The 22,273-nt window shown below is 44.0% G+C and overlaps 2 protein-coding genes across 9 annotated transcripts in view; both read right to left on the bottom strand.

Annotated features, from left to right (window-relative positions):
- Positions 1–4,890, bottom strand: part of LOC110285020 (ankyrin repeat and KH domain-containing protein 1) — a 106,409-nt gene extending 101,519 nt beyond the window's left edge. For all 6 annotated transcript variants that reach the window (XM_021151052.2, XM_021151053.2, XM_021151056.2 and 3 more), the window contains exon 1: positions 4,074–4,890. In XM_021151052.2, coding sequence (XP_021006711.1) covers positions 4,074–4,403 — 330 coding nt within the window. In that variant the 5' untranslated portion in view covers positions 4,404–4,890. The remainder of the gene's footprint in view (positions 1–4,073) is intronic.
- Positions 4,891–20,349: 15,459 nt separating this feature from the next.
- The window catches only part of Slc4a9 (solute carrier family 4 member 9), a 16,880-nt gene continuing 14,956 nt past the window's right edge, over positions 20,350–22,273 (bottom strand). For all 3 annotated transcript variants that reach the window (XM_021150391.2, XM_029472284.1, XM_029472283.1), the window contains exon 22: positions 20,350–20,573. The gene's annotated coding sequence lies outside the window, so the exon portion shown is untranslated. The remainder of the gene's footprint in view (positions 20,574–22,273) is intronic.

Here is a 22,273-nt window from a genome sequence, read left to right as displayed (position 1 = left end):
CAGCCTGGTCTACAAAGTGAGTTCCAAGACAGCCAGGGCCATACAGAGAAACCCTGCCTCGAAAAAAAAAAAAATTAACAAGTTGATTTATATGGGTTTTATTTTTTAGACAGGGTCTCATATAGCTCAGGCTGGCCCTGCTATGTATGAAACTGAGGCTGGCCTTTAACTCCCGAATCATTCTAACTCATTGGATTATAGTTGTGTACCTAGCTCAAAGACATTTTTAACCTGATCTCTATTATCAAATGCAAATTCTGACTCCTCTAGCCAAGGACCTATTTGGATAAGAAAGAGACTCACTAACCCTGAAGAAACAAGACATTCCCCCAGTTTAAAACTATATTATTCAATAATTGGACTTGGTGGCATCAGCCTATTAACCCTGAGGCTGAAGCAGAAGTATCAAAAGTTTGAAGTCTAATAGAGTGGCACATATCTTTAATCCCAGGACTGAGAAGCAGAGGTAGGTAGATCTCCATTCAGTTCAGAATAGCCAGGGCTTTACAATGAGACTGTCTCAAAAACCAACAAACAAACAAACAAACACAAAGTTTAATCCTTGCCTAAACTAAACAGCAAGTTCAGCCTGAGCAATTTATTAAGGCTCTATCTCAAATTTTACAAAGTAAAGACATGCTAGAGATGTAGTGAGCAGAGTACTTGCTAGCAAACACAGGTCCTGGGTTTAATCCCCAGAACCACTAAACAAATAAATAACCAAATAATGAATTCCCTAAGGGGGAAAAAAAACCTAGGGTTTTTTTTTTTTTTGAGTTTTTTTTTTTTAAACATATGGGGGCTGGTGAGATGGTTCGTTATAAATGCTTCAAGCCGAATCACCTCAGTTCAAACCCCAGAATTCATAGTAGAGAGAACTGACTTCCACAAGTTGTTCTATGACATCCAAAAGAATGCTATTACACACACCTTAATAAATAAAACTGAGAAAAAAATTTACTAATAAAAATTTACTAACTATGTAACAACTAATTCATTGTCTGGCTCTAAAATAATTTAGGAAATATGAAATGAGGATTTTATTATTATTCAAATACTTCACAGGTAAGTATTTTCACAGGTAAGAACATTATTTGTTATCCCTTCCAAAGTAAAACGAAAAGAGAGTTCATAAAAAAGAAAACAGAAAGGTAAATAACTTAAGCAAAATAATCCATTTCAAAACCCTGCTCTATACTATATCAAATAACTATAAAGGAAATTAACAAGCTGTTTTACCACTGGAAGAAAAAACTCAATTCTATGTGGTCTGTACTTCTGACTCCTAACTACAGCTCACAGAGTATATACATATATATCCTACTGCTGCTGTGAGATATTTGAGGAATTTCTTTTCTGAAAAGTAAAAACACACAAAAAAGCCTTTTCTTAGCGGTGCGCGCCTTTAATCCCAGCAGAGAAACCTTGTCTCGAAAAACCAAAAAAAAAAAAAAAAAAAAAAAAAGCTTTTTCTTCTCCACGGGTTAAGAATCTACATGCTCACCAAATGCTACTTACCATCCCCAAAAACCCCTGTGGAGATCTGCATTCCAAAACTAAAGTTTTGTTGTTGTTGTTATTATTATTTTGGTTTTGGTTTGTCTTGGGGAATTTTTTTTTTTTTTAGAAGAAAAAGGAACGAACGAAGGAAGGAAGGAAGGAAGGAAGGAAGGAAGGAAGGAAGGCAGGAAGGCAGGCCAGCCAACCAAACAAACAACAGTGGTAGATCAGACAAAATACTGCCTAGCATTCACAAGTTCAGCCTGGACTACAAAGTATAATCCTGTCCAAAAGAGGGAGAGAAAACCTAAATATACTCTCAATACCTAAATTCATTCTTGGCACAGAATCTATAAGTAAACAGAAGAATAAGAATAGGTGTTCTGAGGTTGGAGATGGCTTAAGGTTAAGAGCACTCACTGACTGCTCTTCCAAAGGACCCTAATTCAATTCTCAGCACTCACATGGTGACTCACAGCCAGCTGTAACCCCAGTTTCAGGGGACATGACACCCTCTTCTGGATTTCATGGGCACCAGGCACTGAAGCAGTACACACACATATAGGCAAAAACATCAAAACACATATAAAACCAAAAATTTTGTTTAAAGTTTGAAACTAGGCATAGTGGCACATGCAGTCAATCTTAGTAATTGCAAGGCAGAAACAGGCTGATCTCTGAGTTCAAGGCCAATCTTGTACAAAGCCAGTTCCAGGCCAGCCAGGGCTACACATGAAGAACTTGTCTCAAAAACAGTATGAAAATATATAGATTGTACCCAGAGCTTTAATACAATGTATGTGACAGAGGCAAACACCAAGACAATTTGACTTTGGAAGTTCACTAATACTTTTATCTGTGAAGAAATCTAAACACTACTCCTATAAAAGCAAAGCAGTAACCTCTAATCTCATTCATGCCAATTATGTCAAAGTGCCCCCCAAAGTCAAGAAGACTATCTTACCATAACATTTAGAATAAAGCCAGTCTTTTCAGATTCTCCCTTACAAGTACAAAGAAAATAAATCTTAAGAATCTAAAGTTAGCCAGCACTTTCTTTCCTAGCAAACATTCATGTGTTCTGAGTTCAGCTCTCATCATTTCACTGAAAGGATAAAAGCCATCCACAAACTCAAAACCGAGGGAACTACAGATTCTCCCAACATCTGACTATCCAAATAAAATTCTTCTCTCATCTTGGCCTAGAATTTATTTTCTTAAGAGGGAAATTAAAAAAAAAAAAAAAATACAGATGGATAACATATACAGCGTTTTTCCTAAGTAAAATGTTAAATCCAAAAAAATCTCCTGTTCAGACCTAGGAAAATAGTGCTGTAACTGTACTCTGCAATAATTTCTCCTTAGTCCTCTCAAATGCACAAGCCAGGATCATTGGTACACAGGAATTCCTGTACTTTAACACCAGGACCAGAGGTTAAAGTCACAAGGGATGAACCAGGCATGCTAGAACCAATGTAGATGAAATAGGTAGGCAATGGTGGTGTGCGCCTGTATTTCAGCACTGAGGAGATACAGGCAGGAGGGGGAATCACAGAAAGTTAAACCACCCTGGTCTATACAGCAACTCACAGACTAAATCTCGACAATTAAAAGTCAACAAATCATAGCCAAATGAAAAAGAAACATAATTCTGAGCACTTAAAGTATCACAGTTCAGTTCTCTGTCCTGGCCATTATCAAAGAAAAAGAATAGTCAACTTGTAAATGCATATGTATGCGAGTATGTGTGCAAATATCTACAACTATGTATGTTTGTGTCAACTTTTCTTCAAGAGACTAAAGGCCATTATCCACCATCCTAAATTGTTCACACCTGAAATGTGCACACAGTAATATACACGTGTGCTAAAAGAAATGCAAGAGCTCAACGCATTTTCTTCACAAGAAAAGAAAAGGAGTCTGTAGGATGTCTCATCTTCTGGAAGGCTAAAAACCTCAGCGTTCAACTATCCAGTTATTCCGAAGCTCAACGATGCCTTGGAACTTCCTTTTCCTGTCTAACTTCATAAAATGTCCAAGAGACGATCACGTGATTTTTCGGAGTTAAAAAGCTGCGAACTTACTACTCACCTGCTTTCAACTCAAGAAAAAATAAGAACTGCTCTACTTCAATGCACAGGCAGGACCACCCTCCAGGCAGGGACGAACAGCGGACAGGCTTTCTGAGCTAGCTGTGTCCGCCGGTTTCTCAGGCTCCCTCAGTACCAAGGGCAGGGACTTGGGCTAACAAGACCCCGCCCTCCCCCATCGCCAAAATGGGGTGGGCGGGAGGTAGCCTGCGGAGTCCGGGTTCCCGCGCGAAGCTCGCACACCAAAGAACTCCCTATTGTGGGTCCTACGGACGGTGACGGGAACCCTACCCGCTCCTGACGCGCGCCGAAGAACAAACCCAGCGCTCCCTAGGCCCGCACCGCTTGCCACCGTCGCCTTGCAAAAGCGACTGCTGTCAGAGAACACTGCACCCAGGAAGCGGGAGGGTGGACCAGCCGGGTGCGGGTCCAAAGAATTCCCGTCGCACGCAACCTTAAGAGACAAGGGTCCTGGAGCTATACCTCGGACACCTCGTCCTCGTCGCTCCCAGAGGCACCACCTCCGCCGCCCGTCCTCAGCACAGCAGCCGCCAACTTGAAATCCAGCGCTGCGTCCCCTCCGCCCGCGCTGCTGCTGCTGCTGCCGCCGCCGCCGCCGCCGCCGCCGCCGCCGCCGCCGCCACCGACTCCCGGCGCGGGCCCAGCCTCCCCAAAGAGCCTCACGGTGCGGATTCCCAGCCCGACCCCTCCCGGCGGAGGCGGCTCCGAGGCCCCAGCTGGGGCGGATCGCGGAGCTACGGAGTCCAAATCCTCCTCAAAGGAGGTGCCGCCGCCCCCGCTGTCCGTCAGCATGGTTCTCACGCGGAGCCGGAGACGCCGCCGAGTCACTCGCGGCCACCGCCGCGGCTGATCCCGGGAAGGTGAGGAGCAGCAGGAGGAAGAAGCGTCTCTTCCCCCCCGTCCCAGCAGCGCCACTAACTTCTCACTGCCTAACCTGCTGCCTCCCGCCCCTTAGACTCATCACTGGTTGCGACTTCCAGGCGCCTGCAAATCATTGGCCGCAGGGATCTGTCGCTCACGCTCTCCGTCACGCGCTGCTAGCTGGCTCGCAGCCCCCAAGCTGCGTTGACCCGCGTAGGCCTAGGCGGTTGTGAACGCCCGCCTCCTGCTTCTCCCGAGCCGACTTCCGGTCTCCTCCTCTAGCTACTGGCCAGCCTCTGTGACTACTGTAGCACGACCTTACAGCCTATTCGCTGGCCTGGCGGTCAGTCAAAATGAACACTAGCAATGGGGAATTCCATTGGCGCCAGAGATTGTCGGTCATTTTGTCACGGGACGTCGCGTGGTACAATTGGCCTGTGAGACTACTGTTCATCCCGCCCCCATCTGAGGTGACGGGAAAAGGGCTGGGGAATTTCCATTTCTCATTAAGAGGAGGGCTGAAGTGAGAACCCCGCAAGAAGGAACAAAATATGAAGTAGACCTAACCCTGCTCTTGGAGAGTCTTGTGCGTCCAAGATGCAAGAGGCGTCGAGGTAGCAAAAGTAGCTCCCACCTGTCGCTCTCCACAGGCGCCGCGGCTATGGCCGGAAGTAGCCGCACGGGGATTGGCGGAAAGAAGCAATCCGTCTCAGCGAAGCCCTCTCTTCCTGCCATTTCCTGGTTGGCAGACCTCGACGTCAGTCACCACATCAGGCCCCGCCTCCGGGACAGGTGAGGCTACTTAACCCGTTTGCCTCCGGCTGTCTGGGAAAAAGTCAAGGACTGGGAGCGGGCACGCTAGTTCGGCATCAGGGTAGGGCTGATTCTGTTTGGCGCCTCCCGCCTGTCCGAGCAGAGCGCAGCGCGCGGAGCTTAAGCAACCCCGGGAGCAGCTCCGATGGCCTCTCTGAGGCTTCTCCACCCGCCCGCGCGCCTGGTGCTGGAACGGCGCGCTCTACAGCCTTGGGGCAGGATGGNCCGGTGGGACCGCGTTCTCTCCGGGAAGCCGGCGGGCTGGACAGCGCCATCCCTTGGTCCCGAGAACTGTCCGGCGGAGGAAGACAGAACGGTGCGTGGAATCCGACCGCAGGGCTGGACGCGGCTAAGAGGACGTGCTCGCGGGCTACTTCTGGTCCCGTAGTACCGCCACTTATCTGTTGAGTGACCTCGGAGCGTTTGATGTTACTCTATGTAAAATGGGAATGTGAGCACCATCCCCACCGGGTGGTTAGTTGATAGCACACGGAGCTTAGCAGAGTGACCAACTTATAGGGAAGATTCGTTTTTTTTCTTAGTTAATCCTCCCTCTTCCTTCAGCTCTCTGCCTGTCCTGGTTCTGCCAGCCAAACCAATTCTAGCTAAATAGCTGACCAAGCAAGCTATCCCCATCTAATGATTTTCTCCCTTCCTCTCCCTCTTACCCCACCCCCACCCCCATTTTACCAATAAAAATAATTAAAAGTGTTCCGGCTCCTCACTAATTCGTGATTTAAGAAAATCACAAAGGATTTAGCGATGTTTGTATTACAAATGTCCTTTTACCCTGCAAACATATATATATATATATAACAGGTAAGAACAAAAGCTTTGTCATTTTTCTGTTTAGAGCCCTTATAAAGAATATCTATCTCAATTGTGCAATAGTCAGTACTTCGACTCCATTAAATTGGGTTTTGAAAATTCTATTTTCATGTAATTGGGCCGGAGAGATGATTGTGCCATTAAAGGCCAAGTTCAATCAAAAGACCAAAACTATTTTTTTAATTGTTAAAATTTCTTAGATTGGTAATTGTTCATTTCATATGCCAAGAAATACAGTGTTTCCTATGATTTAAAAAAAACCATCTAGTTCTTTCTAGATAATAAGTTATAGAAAATGGGAGACATTTTATTTTACATAACTATTTTATGTAAACAACATATTCAGCTTTTGTGTTGTTTTGTTTGTTTGGTTTGGTTTTTTTTTTGGTTTTTTTTTTTTTGGTTTGGTTTTTGTTTTCTAAAACAGGGATTCTCTGTATAGTTTTGACTGTCTTGGAACTCACTTTGTGGACCAGGCTGACCTTGAACTCAGAGATCCACCTGCCTCTGCCTCCTGAGTGCTAGGAAAAAGGTGTGCCCAGCTAACATACACAGTTCTAATTAGCCTACATCCTCTGATGTTCTCAAGGCATGTGTGACTAGCTCACAACTCAAACTAAGCAAGTAAGCAGAAAAGAAAAAAGCTAGCACTGCCCAACCCACTTCAAAGCTGGATTACCCAGAATTGGTTTGGATACATCCTTAGGCAAAAACAGGTATTGACTGGTGCAGCATGACAAAGAAATTGCTTGTTATTGCTACTACAGATACAAAAATAACTTCTGATGCAACTCCCTGAATAAATACATTAAAGTCTTTAAACAAATGTAATGAATCTGAAAGAGAGGAAACTGAAAAGTGGGTATTTTCATTTCCTTTATCCATTTGAAAAAAATACATAGTTCTTGATTCAGTACCTAAGAACTAACCCAGAGCATAGTCAATATGATTGAGCAGTAGCCACTGTTTCCTGAAACATGTCAGTAGTTTATCGTTATGAAACTAAATTTCCTAGATTTTGGTGAGTGCTATGTAGTTCAGAATGATCTATGTAGTTCATATAACTACAGCTCTGTGCTTTTTTTTTTTATTTATTATTTTGTGTACATAAGTGTTTGCCTGCATGTATTTCTGTATACCACATGTGTAACCTGGGGCCCACAGAGGCTAAAAGCGGTATGAGCTACCATGTGGATGTTATGAATCAGACCAGAGTTCCTCTGCATGAACAGCCAGTGTTTCAAATCACTGAGCCATCTCTCCCGGCCTCTTATCTACTTATTTATTTACTTACTTGCTTACTTACTTACGCTGTGGGAGTGTGTTTACATGTGCCACGATGCTCATGTGGAGGTCAGAGGACACCTCATGGAGTGGGTTTTCTTTTTTCACCTTTCCATGTTTGCCAAGGATCTAACTTGGGTTTCCCGGCCTCTGTGGTAAGCGTGTTTACCCAGTGAGCCATCTCAACTGCTCCTGGTTTTTATTTTATGAAACAGGGTCTCATATAGCCCAGGATGGCTGCAAACTTTCAATATAGTTTAGCTTCTGATCTTGCCACTGCCACCTCCTGTACCTGGCTGGGTTTCTGTTTTGCTTTGGTTTGTTTGTTTTAATTGTATAACTCAGGCCTGACACTCACTATGTATACCAGGCTGGCTCAAACTCAGAGATTCCCCTTGCTTCTGCCTTCCACGTACAGGGAATAAAGGTGGCTCATGCCACACCACACCTGTAATTCCTCCATTCGGGAAACTTGAGGCAAGGGAATTGAGAATTGAAGGCCACTCTAAGCTACACATCGTGACCTTGTATCAGTCAGCCAACATGTGTTAGAAATGAGCACTAGAATAAAAATTGTGCCACAAAAAGCCAAGAGGGGTACTTACTGTAGTGCAGTTGTCATTTGTTGTGCTTTGTACTTTTAGGGTGCTGAGGACCTCACATGGGGCTTCATGTATACTAATTGAGGGCACTACCCCTGAGCTACATCCCCAGCAATATGTTTATAATGTGTTCCCAAGCATGAGGTTCTTTCTTAGCATCTTTTAGACAGGCAGAGAACAGGGGGGGGGGGGGCAAGTTCTACAGCTTCCGGGGTTATTGTTTGTTTTGTTTGAGGAGGGAGTAGGACTATGTGGTCCCAGCTGGCCTAGACCTCACTAAGATTCACCAACCTTTGCTTCCCGAGTGCTAGGATGGCATACGTCACCATCCACAGAAATGAATCTTGAAACTTAAGAGAGGTTTGTTCCTCATAATATGAGGGGCTTTTTTTAAAGTTTATTTTATTAAATTTAATTATGTATCTGTGTATAGCTGTGTGCATTTCTGAGCAGGTGATCTCAGAGAAATTAGATCCCCTGGAGTTAACAGGCGCTTGTAAACTGCTCAGCCTTGGTGCTGGGATCCACACTCTGGCCCTCTTCGTTTAACCCCTGAGCCATCTCTTAGGTCCTAACAGTGGTGATTGTTGTTGTTATGAAGATTTTTCTCTTCCAAACTCTCAGATTGAACAAATTCTCTCCCAACTCAAGAGTTTTCTCACATTTGAAGGAAAAATTACAGAGATCAGCATGTCAGAAAGTAATGAATGAACCTTGCCCTAAGAAAGCCACCTTCTTGATGCCAGTATCTCCTCTACCAGCTATGTATATGATTTTGACACACAAAATCATGAATACAAATACTATGACCACATATAGTTTTTTTTTAAGATTTATTTTTATTGTGGTTAGTTCTGTGCATATGGGGGTGAGGTATGTGCACATCAGTGGGCACACTTACAGAGACCAGAGATGGCAGATCTCCCTGGAGCTACAGCCTTCCCCTGTGAGTCCTGAGAACTGAACTCAGGTCCTCAGGAAGAGCAGCAACTGCTCTTAACCACTTAGCCATCTCTCCACTTCGTACATGTAGTTCTTGGATGTGGAACCTGGATTTTCTCAAAACAATTAATTTCTGCATACCAATCTCTCAGTTCACCCCACCTATAAAACAAAAAGAGGAGAAGTAAACCAATAAATTTGTTTCACTTTGATGCTGTTATTAACCCTTTATAATTCTATTCTGAAGGTGAACTGGGGAGGATGGCTCAGTTGGTAAAGTATTTGCTTGCACAAGCATGAAGACCTGAGTTCAGATTGATTATTAAAAACCAGGTATTGGGGCTGGCGAAATGGTTTAATGGTTAAGAGCTTTTGTTGTTGCTGGAGAGATGGGTCAGCAGTTAAGAGCACTTGTTGCTCTTGTAGAAGACCTGGGTTCCATTCCTAGGACCCACATGGCAGTCTACAGTCATCTTTAAGTCAGGCATGGTGGCATATGCCTTAATCCCAGCATGTCTTTTTGTCTCAGGCAGGTAGAGGCAGTTGAATTTCTGAGTTCAATGCCAGTCTTGTCTTCAGAGCAAGTTCCAAAACAGCCAGGGCTACTCAGACAAACAAGACAAGCAAACAAACAAAAACAACCCAGCCATCCATAAGCTATGCCTCAGGTTCAGGGAATCTGACCACCCTCTGACCTTGAGCAGCAGGCACACATGCAGTCATATACATGCATACATATAGGCAAAGTACTCATGAAAGGAAACAAACCAAAATAGTTTTAGGCCAGGCATGCATGGTGGTGCATATCTTTAATCCCAGAACTTAAAAGGCAGAGGCAGGCAGATCTCTAAGAGTTACAGGCTACCCTGGTCTGCATAATGAGTTTCAGGACAGCCAAGAGGGAGGGGAGAGAGAGGGGGCAAAAAGAGTGCTTTTGTTGCTCTTACAGAGGACCTGAGTTTGGTTCTTGGCACCCATATCATGGAGCTACCTACTGTCTTTAACTCCAGATCCAGGGGATCCTATACTTTTCTCTAGCCTATTTGGACACCTGTATACAAATTAATATATACATAAGAAAAAAATTAAAGATGGGGGAATGAAGAGATGGCCCTGTGGTTAAGAGTATGTATCACTACTTTTTTTTTTTTTTTTTTGGTTTTTCGATACAGGGTTTCTCTGTGTAGCCCTGGCTGTCCTGGAACTCACTCTGTAGACCAGGCTGGCCTCGAACTCAGAAATCNNCCTGCCTCTGCCTCCCGAGTGCTGGGATTAAAGGCGTGAGCCACCACCGCCTGGCTATGTATCGCTCTTATAGAGGACTGAAGTTGAGTCTCTAGCACCATGTTGAACACCTCACAACTTCCTTTAACTAAAGCTTCAAGGGGTCTGATTCTCTCTTCTGGCCTTTACATTGCATTGCATTCAGATGTGCATACCCATATGCAGACACACACGCGAGCGTGCACACACACACACACACACTTAGAATTAAAAAATCAAATCCCAGCACCCAGGAGGCAAAGGCAGGCGGATTTCTGAGTTCGAGGCCAGCCTGGTCTACAAAGTGAGTTCCAGGACAGCCAGGGCTATACAGAGAAACCCTGTCTCGGAAGAAAAATAATGACAAAGTCCATGTGTATATAAACCACACATACACACATATACCACATACAAAAAGGTGGCCAGTGTCTGAAGATAGACAAACCCAAGGTTGATGTCTGGCCCCTCTACACATACATACTCAGACAACATGATACAAACACACACACACACACGTGAGAGCACTTGTGCTTGCAACACTAATTAAGAGCTAGCAAGGTGTCTCAGCCAGTAAAGACACTTGCCACAAGATGGATGGCCTGGGTGATTCCAGGAGCCTTTCTGGTAGCGGGAGAGAACTGACTCACTAGCTGCCCTCTGACCTCACACACTCACCATGCTGTTTGTGACCACACACATACACAGATGCACATGCACACAGATGTCCTATTTATTATTTATTTGTGTATGTGTGCGTGTGCATGTGCATATGTGTGCACCCTCAGAGGCTTGAAGATGTTAGATCCCCGCATAAAGACAGTTTTGAGCTGCCTGTCATGACTGGTGCTGGGAAACAAACTTGGATCCTCTGAAAGAGCAATGAGTGCTTTTAGCCACTGAGGCATCTCCCCAGCTCCCCATCACCATTTTTTTTTAATGAAGTCCAGCCTGGTGGTACTTACCTGTAATCTCAGCACTTGGGAGACAAAGACAGGTGAATCAAGAGGTCAGGGCAAACTTGGCAAGCAAGTTCAAGGCTACCCTAGACTACAAAAGACCATGAGTGAAAAGGACAAAAAGAAACAAATGAGTTAAGGAAGCAGAGTGTGGTGGTACACTCTTGTAATCTCCAAACTGGAAGGGTCCAGAAAGGAGAATCACTGGGTCTCGAGGCCTACCTGGGCTACATAGTTTCAGACCACCTCAGGCTCTCAGGTGAGCCCCTACATGGTGGCACTATAGTTCCAATCCCACTACCACTTATTTAAGGCAGCTACTCAGCATACCAAGTTCCAGGGCAGCCAAGAATGAGTAAGATCTTAAAAAAAAAAATTGAGTATAGTTATAGACACTTTAATCCTAATACTGAGGCTACAAAGTGAATTTGAGGCCAGCCTAGGCTACTTAAGTCTCTATCTCAAACTAAAACAAAATTCTATGTATGCCAGACAGAAGTAGATTATGGCTTTATGAATGATGAGTATTTAGTTCTGTTTAAATTGTGTGCATGATTATATTTTTCAAACCTACTTTAAGAAGGGTTCTTAAATGCTTCAATCTCCCTATAGCCCACTGACCGAAGGGAGGGGAGGAAGATGGCTAAGAGGACAAGGAGAGCATAGACCATTTTAGAAGTAGTTCTTTGGGGCGATTCCAATCTTTGTTAGCAGTACCGTCCACTAGCAAAACACCAAACACGAATGAAGAACTAGTCAAATTAGATGCTTGGCAGTGAGTGTTAGGGAAAGTGTGCTGAGTTAGTTTTTAGTTAGTTAGTTAGTTAGTTTTGGGGCTTTTCGAGACAGGGTTTCTCTGTATAGCTCTAGCTGTCCTGGAACTTGCTCTGTAAACCAGGCTGGCCTTGAACTCAGAAATCTGCCTGCCAAGTGCTGGGATTAAAGGCGTGCACCATCACTGCCCGACTTTTTTTTTTTTTGAGACAGGGCTACTCTAGTATCCCTGACTGGCCTGGAACTCACTATGTAGATCAGGCTGGCCCCAAACTCTCAGAGGTCTAACTGTCTTTGCCTCCCAAGTGCTGGTGTCAAGGGCCTGGCTTTTGTTTTTGAGACAGTGTCTCCTTTTCTCTAGATGGGCCTCAAACTCAACATATAGCTGAGGCTGGCCTTGAACTCATGAACTTCCTGCCTCCACTTCCCAAGTACCAAACAAACAAACTGGTATTCACAATCACACCCAGCTCATGCCTCTATTGTTGTGTATATGATGTGAGGGGGGACAATTTGTGCTAAGTGCTTTAACCCTCTGAGCCATCCTGCCTCTCTCACACTTCCCTGTTTAATACAGTAGCTGGAAGGCTGGGCATTAGTGTCAGTATCTCCTGGGAACATCTCTGATGATAACATTCAGGCTCTAGCCTGTCGAATTGTTTTCTGTGAGAATTAGAAGCACTTACCAAAGTGGGGAAGGAGCAGGCGCAGGACTCCAATTCCAGGACCAATTTTAACTTGCAGGTGAGGCCTGAGTCACTCTGCAGGCTGAGCTCTGAAACTCTTATGGAGTGTTTGAACTTAGCTCAATTTGCCACACCCCTCACTCCTCAAGGCAGGCTCATAAATCAGGAGATGCAAGGCGTTCACCTGCAGGGCAAGGTGACAGTGCCACCTACCAGGTGTTCTTCCTTAAAGAAATGGCATGGTATCTACAGTGGCCCCAAAAGCACATGTATAGAAAGCCTGGTTGAGCCTTGAGTCTGATAGGAGCTCCAGAAAAGAAAAATGGTCAGGGCTCTACCTGTAACTTCTCACCTAGAAGACCTGCATTGTTAATGCTAGTAGCACTGGAGGAGAGAAAAACAATATTGAACTTTATCAGAGATTTAGATACAAAAGTTTGTCGGTTAAAGAGAATTACGTCACCATTACAGTGTATACAGAACACATGTCTGAGAAGTGGGCAAGCTTGTCAGTGACCTCTCTAATCCTCTGTTCAGAAGTTGGCAGTTTTAAGTAAGACTGATCCATACTGAAGAGTCCAAAGAAAATAGCAATACTGTCCTATGCACCCAGCATTTCATGTGAATATACGGATTTCTGGAGAATGACAAAAGAACTCAGAAACATTTAAAACAAAACTGGTTAGGCCACTACTTAGAGCCTTGTAATCACATGTCCAATAATTGGCCTTGTAAGTTCTCTGGTGCATTCCCACGTGCCACTAACAGCAGAGCAGACAGGTAGAATCTTTAGTAAGATCATCTAGAGAGAGACAGAGAGAGAGAGAGAGAGAGAGAGAGAGAGAGAGAGAGAGAGCACAGGTGTATCTATGGAAGTCAGTTCTCTTCCTTCTGTGGTGCTGAGGCAGTCTATGCCATGGGATTACAGATAATTGCTACTGCATCCACCTTTTTATTATTCTTTTTCATGTGGGTTGAACTCAGGATTTCAGGCTTGCACAGTGGCTGACCTATCTCACTGACCCATGTTTGTGAGCTTTTTTGTTGTGGCAGTGGTGGGTTGTTTGTTTGTTTTTTAGATCTATTTTTATTTTATAAGTGTAGGTGTTTTGCTTGTACGTAAATCTGTGTACTATGTGCATGCTGTTGCCCATAGAGGCAAGAAGAGGGCATCAAATCCCCTGAAACAAAAGTTACAAATGTGACCTACTGTGTGGGTGCTGGGAAAGCAAACCTGGGTCCTTTGGAAGGACAGCGAGTGCTCTTACAACAACACACACATTAATCATCTCTCCAGCCATCCCCCAGATCATATATATGTAGACCTTTCCATTAGCAAGCCTATTCAAATTATGGGAAGAGGTAATGCAAAAATATATGTGAGCCAAGGCGTCTGTGTATGTGTGTGTGTACATACATAATATTCATTAAATTCATTCATTCATCAGTGAGGAAATGGAAAATAAGTGATGATACAACTAGAAATTGCCTGATTCTATATATACTTGTCTAAAACATAAAGAAGAGATCACTAAGAAAATCCACCCTATGCTTCCAGAAGAGTCTGTGACCCAGGCTAGACTTGAAGTTCCTATCTACCACCTCCTGCTTCAGTTTTCTAAAAGACAACACTTTACCTTTATATGTAAGTATTTTAATTTATTTATAAAACATGTGGCAGTTTAATATTAATCTCTAAAGTCACCCAGGTCATCACCACAAAATATGGAGCAGGGGGATTGCAGAGGTGGTTCAGTGATGAGGAACATGCCCTGTGGCTCTCTCAAAAGACCCAATTTCAGTTTCTAGCACCCCACATTAAGCAGCTCACAACCACATGTAACACTATTTCCAGGGTCTCTGATTCTCTCTCTCTCTCTCTCTCTCTCTCTCTCTCCCTCTCTCTCTCCTTGCCTGGCCTCCAAGGGCACTTGCATGTGCATATATACTTACTAACAAACATAAATAAAGAATTAAAATCTTTAAAAACTATGACGGGCAGTGATGATGCATGCCTTTAATCCCAGCACTTAGAGGTAGAGGCAGGCAGGTAGATCTCTGAGTTCAAGGCCATTCTGGTCTACTGATGAATTCAAAGTTAGCCAGGGCTACACAGAGAAACCCTCTGTAGTGTTTTGAATATGTTTGCCCTGGGAAGTGGCACTATTTGCCCGTGTGGCCTTGGAATAGGTGTGTCACTGTTGGTATGGGCTTTAAGACCCTCTTCCTAGCTGCCTGAAAGCTATTCTTCTAGCGGCCTTCAGATGAAGATGTAGAACTTTCAGATCTGCCTGCACCAAGCCTGCCTGGATGCTGCCGTGCTTGATGATAATGGACTGAACCTTTGAAACTGTAAGCCAGCCCCATTTCAATGCTGTCTTTGTAAGAGTTGCCTTGGTCATGGTGTCTGTTCACAGCAGTAGAACCCTAAGACACCCTCTCTTAAAAAAAAGAAAAAAACCAGTAACAATAACAACAACAACAACAACAAAAGTACAGCCCTGGCTAGCCTGGAACTCACTGTATCATGGATGTCCTTGAACTCCTGATCCTCCTAACTTTAACTCCTATTTCTGCTACCGCTTCCCATTTTATGTGGTGCTGGGGTCAAACCCAGGACTTTGAATATGCTACGCAAGCACTAAGTATATACATTCCTAGCCCCCCTAATTTTCTTTGCAATATTGGAAATGATCCTTAACGCACCAAGTATGGAAAGCAAGCACTGGACCATCGAGCTACACCCTAAACCTAAAGGAACCTCACATAGTTGCCCAGATGGTCTTAAAAGTGACATCTTCCTGCCTCAACCCCTAGAGTAGCTGAGGAATGACAGGCACACACCACCAGACACCTGGCAGTAATCCTACTGCCTCTTCTGTAACAACTCCTATCCCGCTGTTTGTTCGTTTGTTACAGGATCTCACTCTATAGCCTGGGCACACTTGGGACTCGATGTGTGACTCTAGCTGACCTCAAGCAAGCAGCAATCCTCCTACCTCAGCCTTTCAAGTGCTGGGTTTACAAGCATGAGCCACATGCCCAACTCTCAAATCTACAAAATACACTTTACTTAGAAAAATGGGAACTTAGGGAAGAAATATTTGACATGTTTTAACATAAGCACACAGTTTTATCACCACAATGCTCAAAAGTATGATATATATATGTCCAGAGTTTTGAAGGCCTTTGAGGGAGCCCATGAAGTAATGAGGCCAGGCATGGTGCCACACACCTGTAATCCCAACACTTGGGAAACTAAAGTAGGCTAGTTTTTTTTTCAACATGAGGTACATGTTGAAACCTTGGCACAAGGCGGAGGAGGAAGAAGAGAAAGAAGAAAGGAAGGAAGGAAAGGAAGAGGGGGAGGGAAGGAAGGAAGGAAGAAAGAAAGAAAGAAAGAAAGAAAGAAAGAAAGAAAGAAAGAAAGAAAGAAAAAAAGAAAGAAAGAAAGAAAGGGAAGGAAGGAAAGAAGGAAGAGAGAGAGAGAGAAAGGAGATCTTTATTCAAAGAAGATACATAAATGGCCTAGAAGCATAAAAGATCTTCATCATTATTAAGTATCATGAAAATTAAAATAAAAACCACAATGAGATATCACTTAAGCTCACTAACAATAACAAAAAAGGACAGATAATAACTGTCTACCACTGAGGGAAGTCAGGGCTGGGACTGAAAGTAGGGACTGGAAAGCAAGAGCTGCCACACCACAGCAGAGGAGTGCTGCCTACCGGCTTGCTCCTCCTCATGAGTCAGCCTACTTTATCACACTTCACAGAACTGCTCGGGGGCAGCAGCAGCCACAGTGACATCAATCATTAAGACAAAACTCCCTGGGGCTGGCTCAGTGGGTAAGAACACTGACTGCTCTTCAGAAGGTCCTGAGTTCAAATCCCAGCAACCACATGGTAGCTCACAACCACCTGTAGTGAGATCTGACACTGTCTGAAGATAGCTACAGTGTACTTATTTATAATAATAAATAAATATTTGGGCCTGAATGAGTGGGACTGACCAGAGCAAGCAGAGGTCCTAAATTCAATACCTAACAATCACATGAAGGTTCACAACCATCTGTACAGCTACAGTGTACTCATATACAAGAAAGAAAGGAAGAAAGAAAGAAAGAAAGAAAGAAAGAAAGAAAGAAAGAAAGAAAGAAAGAAAGAAAGAAAGAAAGAAAGAGAAAGAGAACCACAGACTTACCAACAAAGGCCAATCTTATTCAGGGATTTTTTTTTTTTCAATTAAGATTCCCTCTTCCAAGCTGGTGTGGTGGCGCACAGCTTTAATCGCAGCACTCAGAGGCAGAGGCAGGTGGATCTGAGTTTGAGGCCAGCCTGGTCCAAGCACCAGGATAGCCAGGGCTATCAGATATGTCTAAGTGTGTATCAAGTTGAAAAAAAAACAAAAAACAAAAAACAACCAACACATTCGAGTATTGCAAAGAAAAAAAAATGTTAAGTGTCAAGAAGCATGAGGCACTAGACAAAAGGACAGAAAAACACAAAACTAAGAATTCAGAACCACAGAAGAGGCCAGGGGTTCACATGGCAACCCTGGATTTTAATGCCCACAAAGTTTCTGAACCATTATTCCATAGGTGCAGACTGGAGACAGAAGTCTTAAATGGCTGATATGAAGGGTTGGGAGGCCCTAATAACGCTATATACAGCTGCAGGTCTTTCATCTGAAGATTTCAAACAATGTTATAGGCATTAATTAATTTTTGCAGCACACAAGACTAAAATTCCATGCTCTTGGCCCTGTTTTATTGACAGAAAATGGTAGCCTCTGTTGTACAATCATCTGGCATGATTGAATGATGAATGATGTGGGGAGTGGAGGGCATCCTGGGTGTGTGAAGTGCTAAGTGAATGTGTGTGTGTTAACATGGTCCCAGTCTCAAACTCAGAGGGAAATAGCAAAGCCTCTCCCTGTCCTGCTGGGATGAGGCCCAGAGAAATGCCTTCCTAGTAGACCCAAGCTTAGACAGTGTGTGCAGAAAATGTCCGTCGTAGCTTTCTCCTTCCAGATATTTTATGGTGTGAACTCTGTTCCCCTACCAAGTCTGCTCCTATGAAGATTAGCTAAATTCATCTCCTAGATCCATCTGTATTCCATAAACATTCACCTCCTTCTTGTTTATCTCTAGGGAATAACCCTGCTCATGTTCAATTCTGTATAAGAAACACACTGAGCCTCTGGGATGCCGCAGTTTCTCCCTCAAGGAGCCCAGCCCACCCAAACCCATCTTTTCTGTCGTGTTCTGTCTGTATCTGTCTTTTCTTCATACCCTAGCTGCCCCTAGTCAGACTGTTCCATCCCTGGAGCTGTGCAGTATTGTACTGGCTGGTTTTGTGTGTCAACTTGACACAAGCTGGAATTATCACAGAGAAAGGAACCTCCTCCCTTGAGGAAATGCCTCCATGAGATCCAGCTTTAAGGCATTTTCTTAATCAGTGATCAAGGGTGGGAGGGCCCATTGTGAGTGGTGCCATCCCTGAGCTGGTAATTTTGGGTTCTATAAGAAAACAAGCTGTAGCCCGGTATGGTGGCGCATGCCTTTAATCCCAGCACTTGGGAGGCAGAGGCAGGCGGATTTCTGAGTTCGAGGACACCCTGGTCTACAAAGTGAGTTCCAGGACAACCAGGGCTATACAGAGAAACTCTGTCTCGAAAACCAAAAAAAAAAAAAAAGAAAGAAAAAAAGAAAGAAAGAAAGCTGAGCAAACCAGGGGAAGCAAGCCAGTAAGGAACATCCCTCCATGGCTCCTGCTTCCTGGCCTGCTTGAGTTCCAGTCCTGACTTCCTTTGGTGAAAAACAGCAGCGTGGAAGTGTAAGCTGAATAAACCCTTTCCTCCCCAACTTGCTTCTTGGTCATGATGTTTGTGCAGGAATATAGAAACCCTGACTAAGATAAGTATGCAGCCAACACTGACCTCAAATATCTTCCCCCTCAAACAATGAGTGTGTGTGCGTATGTGTGTGTATACATGTATGTGTATATGTATGTGTATACATGTATGTGTATACCTTAGTGCATATGTGGGTTGGGGTTTTTTTGTGGGGGGGTTTTGTTTTGTTTTTTAGATTTTTTTTTTGAGACAGGGTTTCTCTGTGTAGTCCTGTCTGTCCTCTGTAGACCAGGCTGTCCTTGAACTCAGAAATCTGCCAGCCTCTGCCTCCCGTGGTGGTGCACTGTAGCCTCTCCACCGCCAGCCTGGAACCTGCTGGCTCAGGGGTGGAGTTTCCTGCTCATTCGTTCTGCCACGCCCACTGCTAGACCGTGTCGCTTTGCTGCTTGGAGCCACACATGTGTTCACCCTACTACTGTCTAGCTTCCTCTCTTTTCAGCTCGGAGCTGCCATCTCAGTAAAACCGTTCACGTTGCGGGCTGCTGGCCGGCCCCCAACAGCGCACCACGTGGTAGCCTTTAATCCCAGCACTCGGGAGGCAGAGGCAGGTGGATTTCTGAGTTCCTGGACAGCCTGGTCTACAGAGTGAGTTCCAGGACAGCCAAGGCTACACAGAGAAACCCTGTCTGGAAAAAAACAAAAAAACAAAGAAGCAAACACTTTTCAGAGGCTAGAGAGGAGGTTGGAGAAGTGGCTCCGCAGTTAACCATGTGACTTGGAGGGACCCACTGTTTGTTGGCAAGCAGCTACCTGCTTAGCTTACTCGTCTGGCCTGGTTTTGGTTTTGGTTTTGGGTTTTGTTTTGTTTTGTTTTGTTTTGTTTTTTTGGTTTTTGTTTTTTGGTTTCTTGAGACAGGGTTTCTCTGTACAGTCCTGGCTGTCCTGGAACTCACGCTGTAGACCAGGCTGGCCTCGAACTCAGAAATCCGCCTGCCTCTGTCTCCCAAGTGCTGGGAGTAAAGGCATGCGCCACCATGCCCAGTAGTAGTTTACCATATCTTATACTTCAGGAAGATTTGTATCTTGGGAATTATTTACCCAACCATCTTTCTTTCCATGAAAGAAAGCCGAGACTCTTTATCAAGAACCCTTCATCAAGAACACCCACGAAGTCAGTGACAGCACCAGAATGAGAACCAGGTCTTTGAACTCCAGGGCACATGTCCAGGGTGGCTCCTTATACAGGGCATTCCTTCCCCAAGACCTGGCTAGAAGACCAAAGACTGCCCTGGGTTCCTGGACAGCTCCTTCACCAACCTGCCATGCTCTGAGCACCCAGGCTCAGAGGCTGAAAAAGAGGTTCAGGGAGCAGGTATAATGGTTCCAGCCCTTTTTCAGTTTTTGGATCAGGGTCTTATATGGCCCAAGCTAGTCTCAAACTCACTATATAGTTGAACTCCTATTCTCCTGTCACTGCCTCTGAGTGCTGAAATTACAGATGTGTACCACTATTAATAAGATATAATAAATATCTTATTTTTAACATAAAAGTGTTCTGCTCCTTGCTCTTTGAGAAGGGCAGGAGTATCTGGGGACCATGTGTTTTCTAAGCAGGAGCTCTACCATTGAACCATGTCCTCATCCTATTCACTGTTACTAGCTGCTCTTCTTTGATTAGGGTATTTTGAGGCAGAGTCTTGCTATGTAGCCAAGGCTAGCCAGAACTTTCCCTGTGACCTAGGATAGCCTCAAAAACTTAAAATGCTTGTACTTCAGCTTCTCCAGTGCTAGGATTTCAGGTATACATTACCACACCTAACTCATTGTCCTTTTTTTTTTTTTTCTAATTATCCACAGAGTGTTTTAAAAGATTTATTTATTTTTACTTTATGTGTATGAGTATTTTGCCCAGATGTATTTAAGGGTACTTTGTGCATGCCTGGTGCTCAAGAAAGCTAGCAGAGGGCGCTGGATCCCATGGAACTGGAGTTAGGGAGTGTGATAAGCTGCCACATAGATGTTGGGCATCATATTTAGATCCTCTGGGCATCAGAGCTGCAAGTGCTCGTGACTGCTGAACCATCTCTCTGGTACCTAAAAAACACATATTCTTTAAATTTTTAAATTTTCATACAATATGACAGGTTTTATTATGGTATTTTCATACTTACTATTCTTTAATTGCACCCCTAGGTATATACTCTATAAAAATTCTTGTACTTGTAGAAGATATTTTGTATATTCTTTATCTTTGTCAACTTATAAAATTATTTTTGATATGCAACTGTGGTGATTTGAATGAGAATAGACCATAGGCTTGTATATTGAAATTTGGCTCCCAGTTGGTGGAACTGTTTGGGAAGGATTGGGAGATGTGGCCTTGTTGGAGGACATGAGGACATGTGTCACCACCAGGGGCAGGCTTTAAGGTTTCAAAAACCTGGACCTGGGCCCCCTTTGACTGACTCTCTCTCCCCCCCCCCCACTTGTGCTTGTGAATCATGGAGAGCTCTCAGCTACTGTTCCAGTGCTATGCCTTCCTGCCTGCTGCCATGCTCCCCGCCGTAACAGCCATGAACTCTCTCTGAGACTGGAAGCTGCAAATTTAATACTTCTTTTATAAGATGCTCCGCTCATGGTGTGGTTTTTTTTTTTTTTTATCAGCAATAAAAAAGAAGCTAAGATAACAGATAATAAAAAGAATGATACAGTTCTATATCCAATAAATATTAAGTAATAGGTATGTTATGAGACCCTATAGTATGATTCAAATATTTTGTTCATTGAAGTAAATCTTAACATCACACGAAAATATGGGCACTAGTTATATCTGGTAAATTTCAATTTTGAAATTGTAAATTTCTATAATGTTTCAATACTTTCCAGTAATCTCATTTACTTTATAATCAATAAAACAACAAAGGTTATTCTATGTGCATAAAAAGCTGTCAGGTAGAGAATACCTACTCTGGAAAAAAATGACTTTTTTCTTCTTTGAGACAGTGTTTTTCCCCATAGGCTTGGCTATCTTGGAATTCCATGTAGACCAGGCTAGCTTTGAACTCATAGCAACTGACTTGCCTGCTGAGTCAAAGATGTGTGCCACCATACCTACTCCCACCCCTCTTTTTGAGACAAAGTCTGGACTAGCCTGGAATATATGACTGGCTTTCTAATTCAGTCTACCAAATGCTGGGATTACAGATATGAACCATGCACCTGACATTTTTTTCCTCCCTGTTACAAGTAGAAAAGGTATCCCTACAAGCTATAAAAGAAGGACTTGTAAGTACATACCATAGAAGACTTAAACATAAAAGGACTTCTTAGCTGGGCAGTGGTAGTACAAACCTTTAATCCCAGCACTTGGGAGGTAGAGGCAGATGGAGTTCTGAGTTCAAGGCCAGCCTGGTCTACAGAGTGAGTTCCAGAACAGCCAGGGCTACACAGAGAAACCCTGTCTTGAAAAACCAGAGAGAGAGATCGAGAGAGAGAGAGAAGAGAGAGGAAAGAGAAGAGAGAGAGGGGAGAGAGAGAAGAGAGAGGAGAGATTGAGAGGAGAGAGATTGAGAGGAGAGAGAGAGGAGAGGGAGAGAGGAGAGAGAGAGGGGGAAGGAGAGGAGAGAGAGGGGAGAGAGAGAGGAGAGAGAGGGGAAAGAGGAGAGAGAGAGGAGAGGGGGAGAGAGAGGAGAGAGGGAGGAGAGAAAGAGAGGAGAGAAAGAGGAGAGAGAAGAGAGAGGAGAGAGAGGAAAGAGAAGAGAGAGAGGGGAGAGAGAAAAGAGAGAGGAGAGAGA

Source organism: Mus caroli, chromosome 18, assembly GCF_900094665.2.
Source record: "Mus caroli chromosome 18, CAROLI_EIJ_v1.1, whole genome shotgun sequence".
Lineage (NCBI taxonomy): Eukaryota > Metazoa > Chordata > Mammalia > Rodentia > Muridae > Mus > Mus caroli.
The sequence above is the reverse complement of the archived record's forward strand: the minus strand, read 5'-3'. Positions and strand labels throughout refer to the sequence as shown.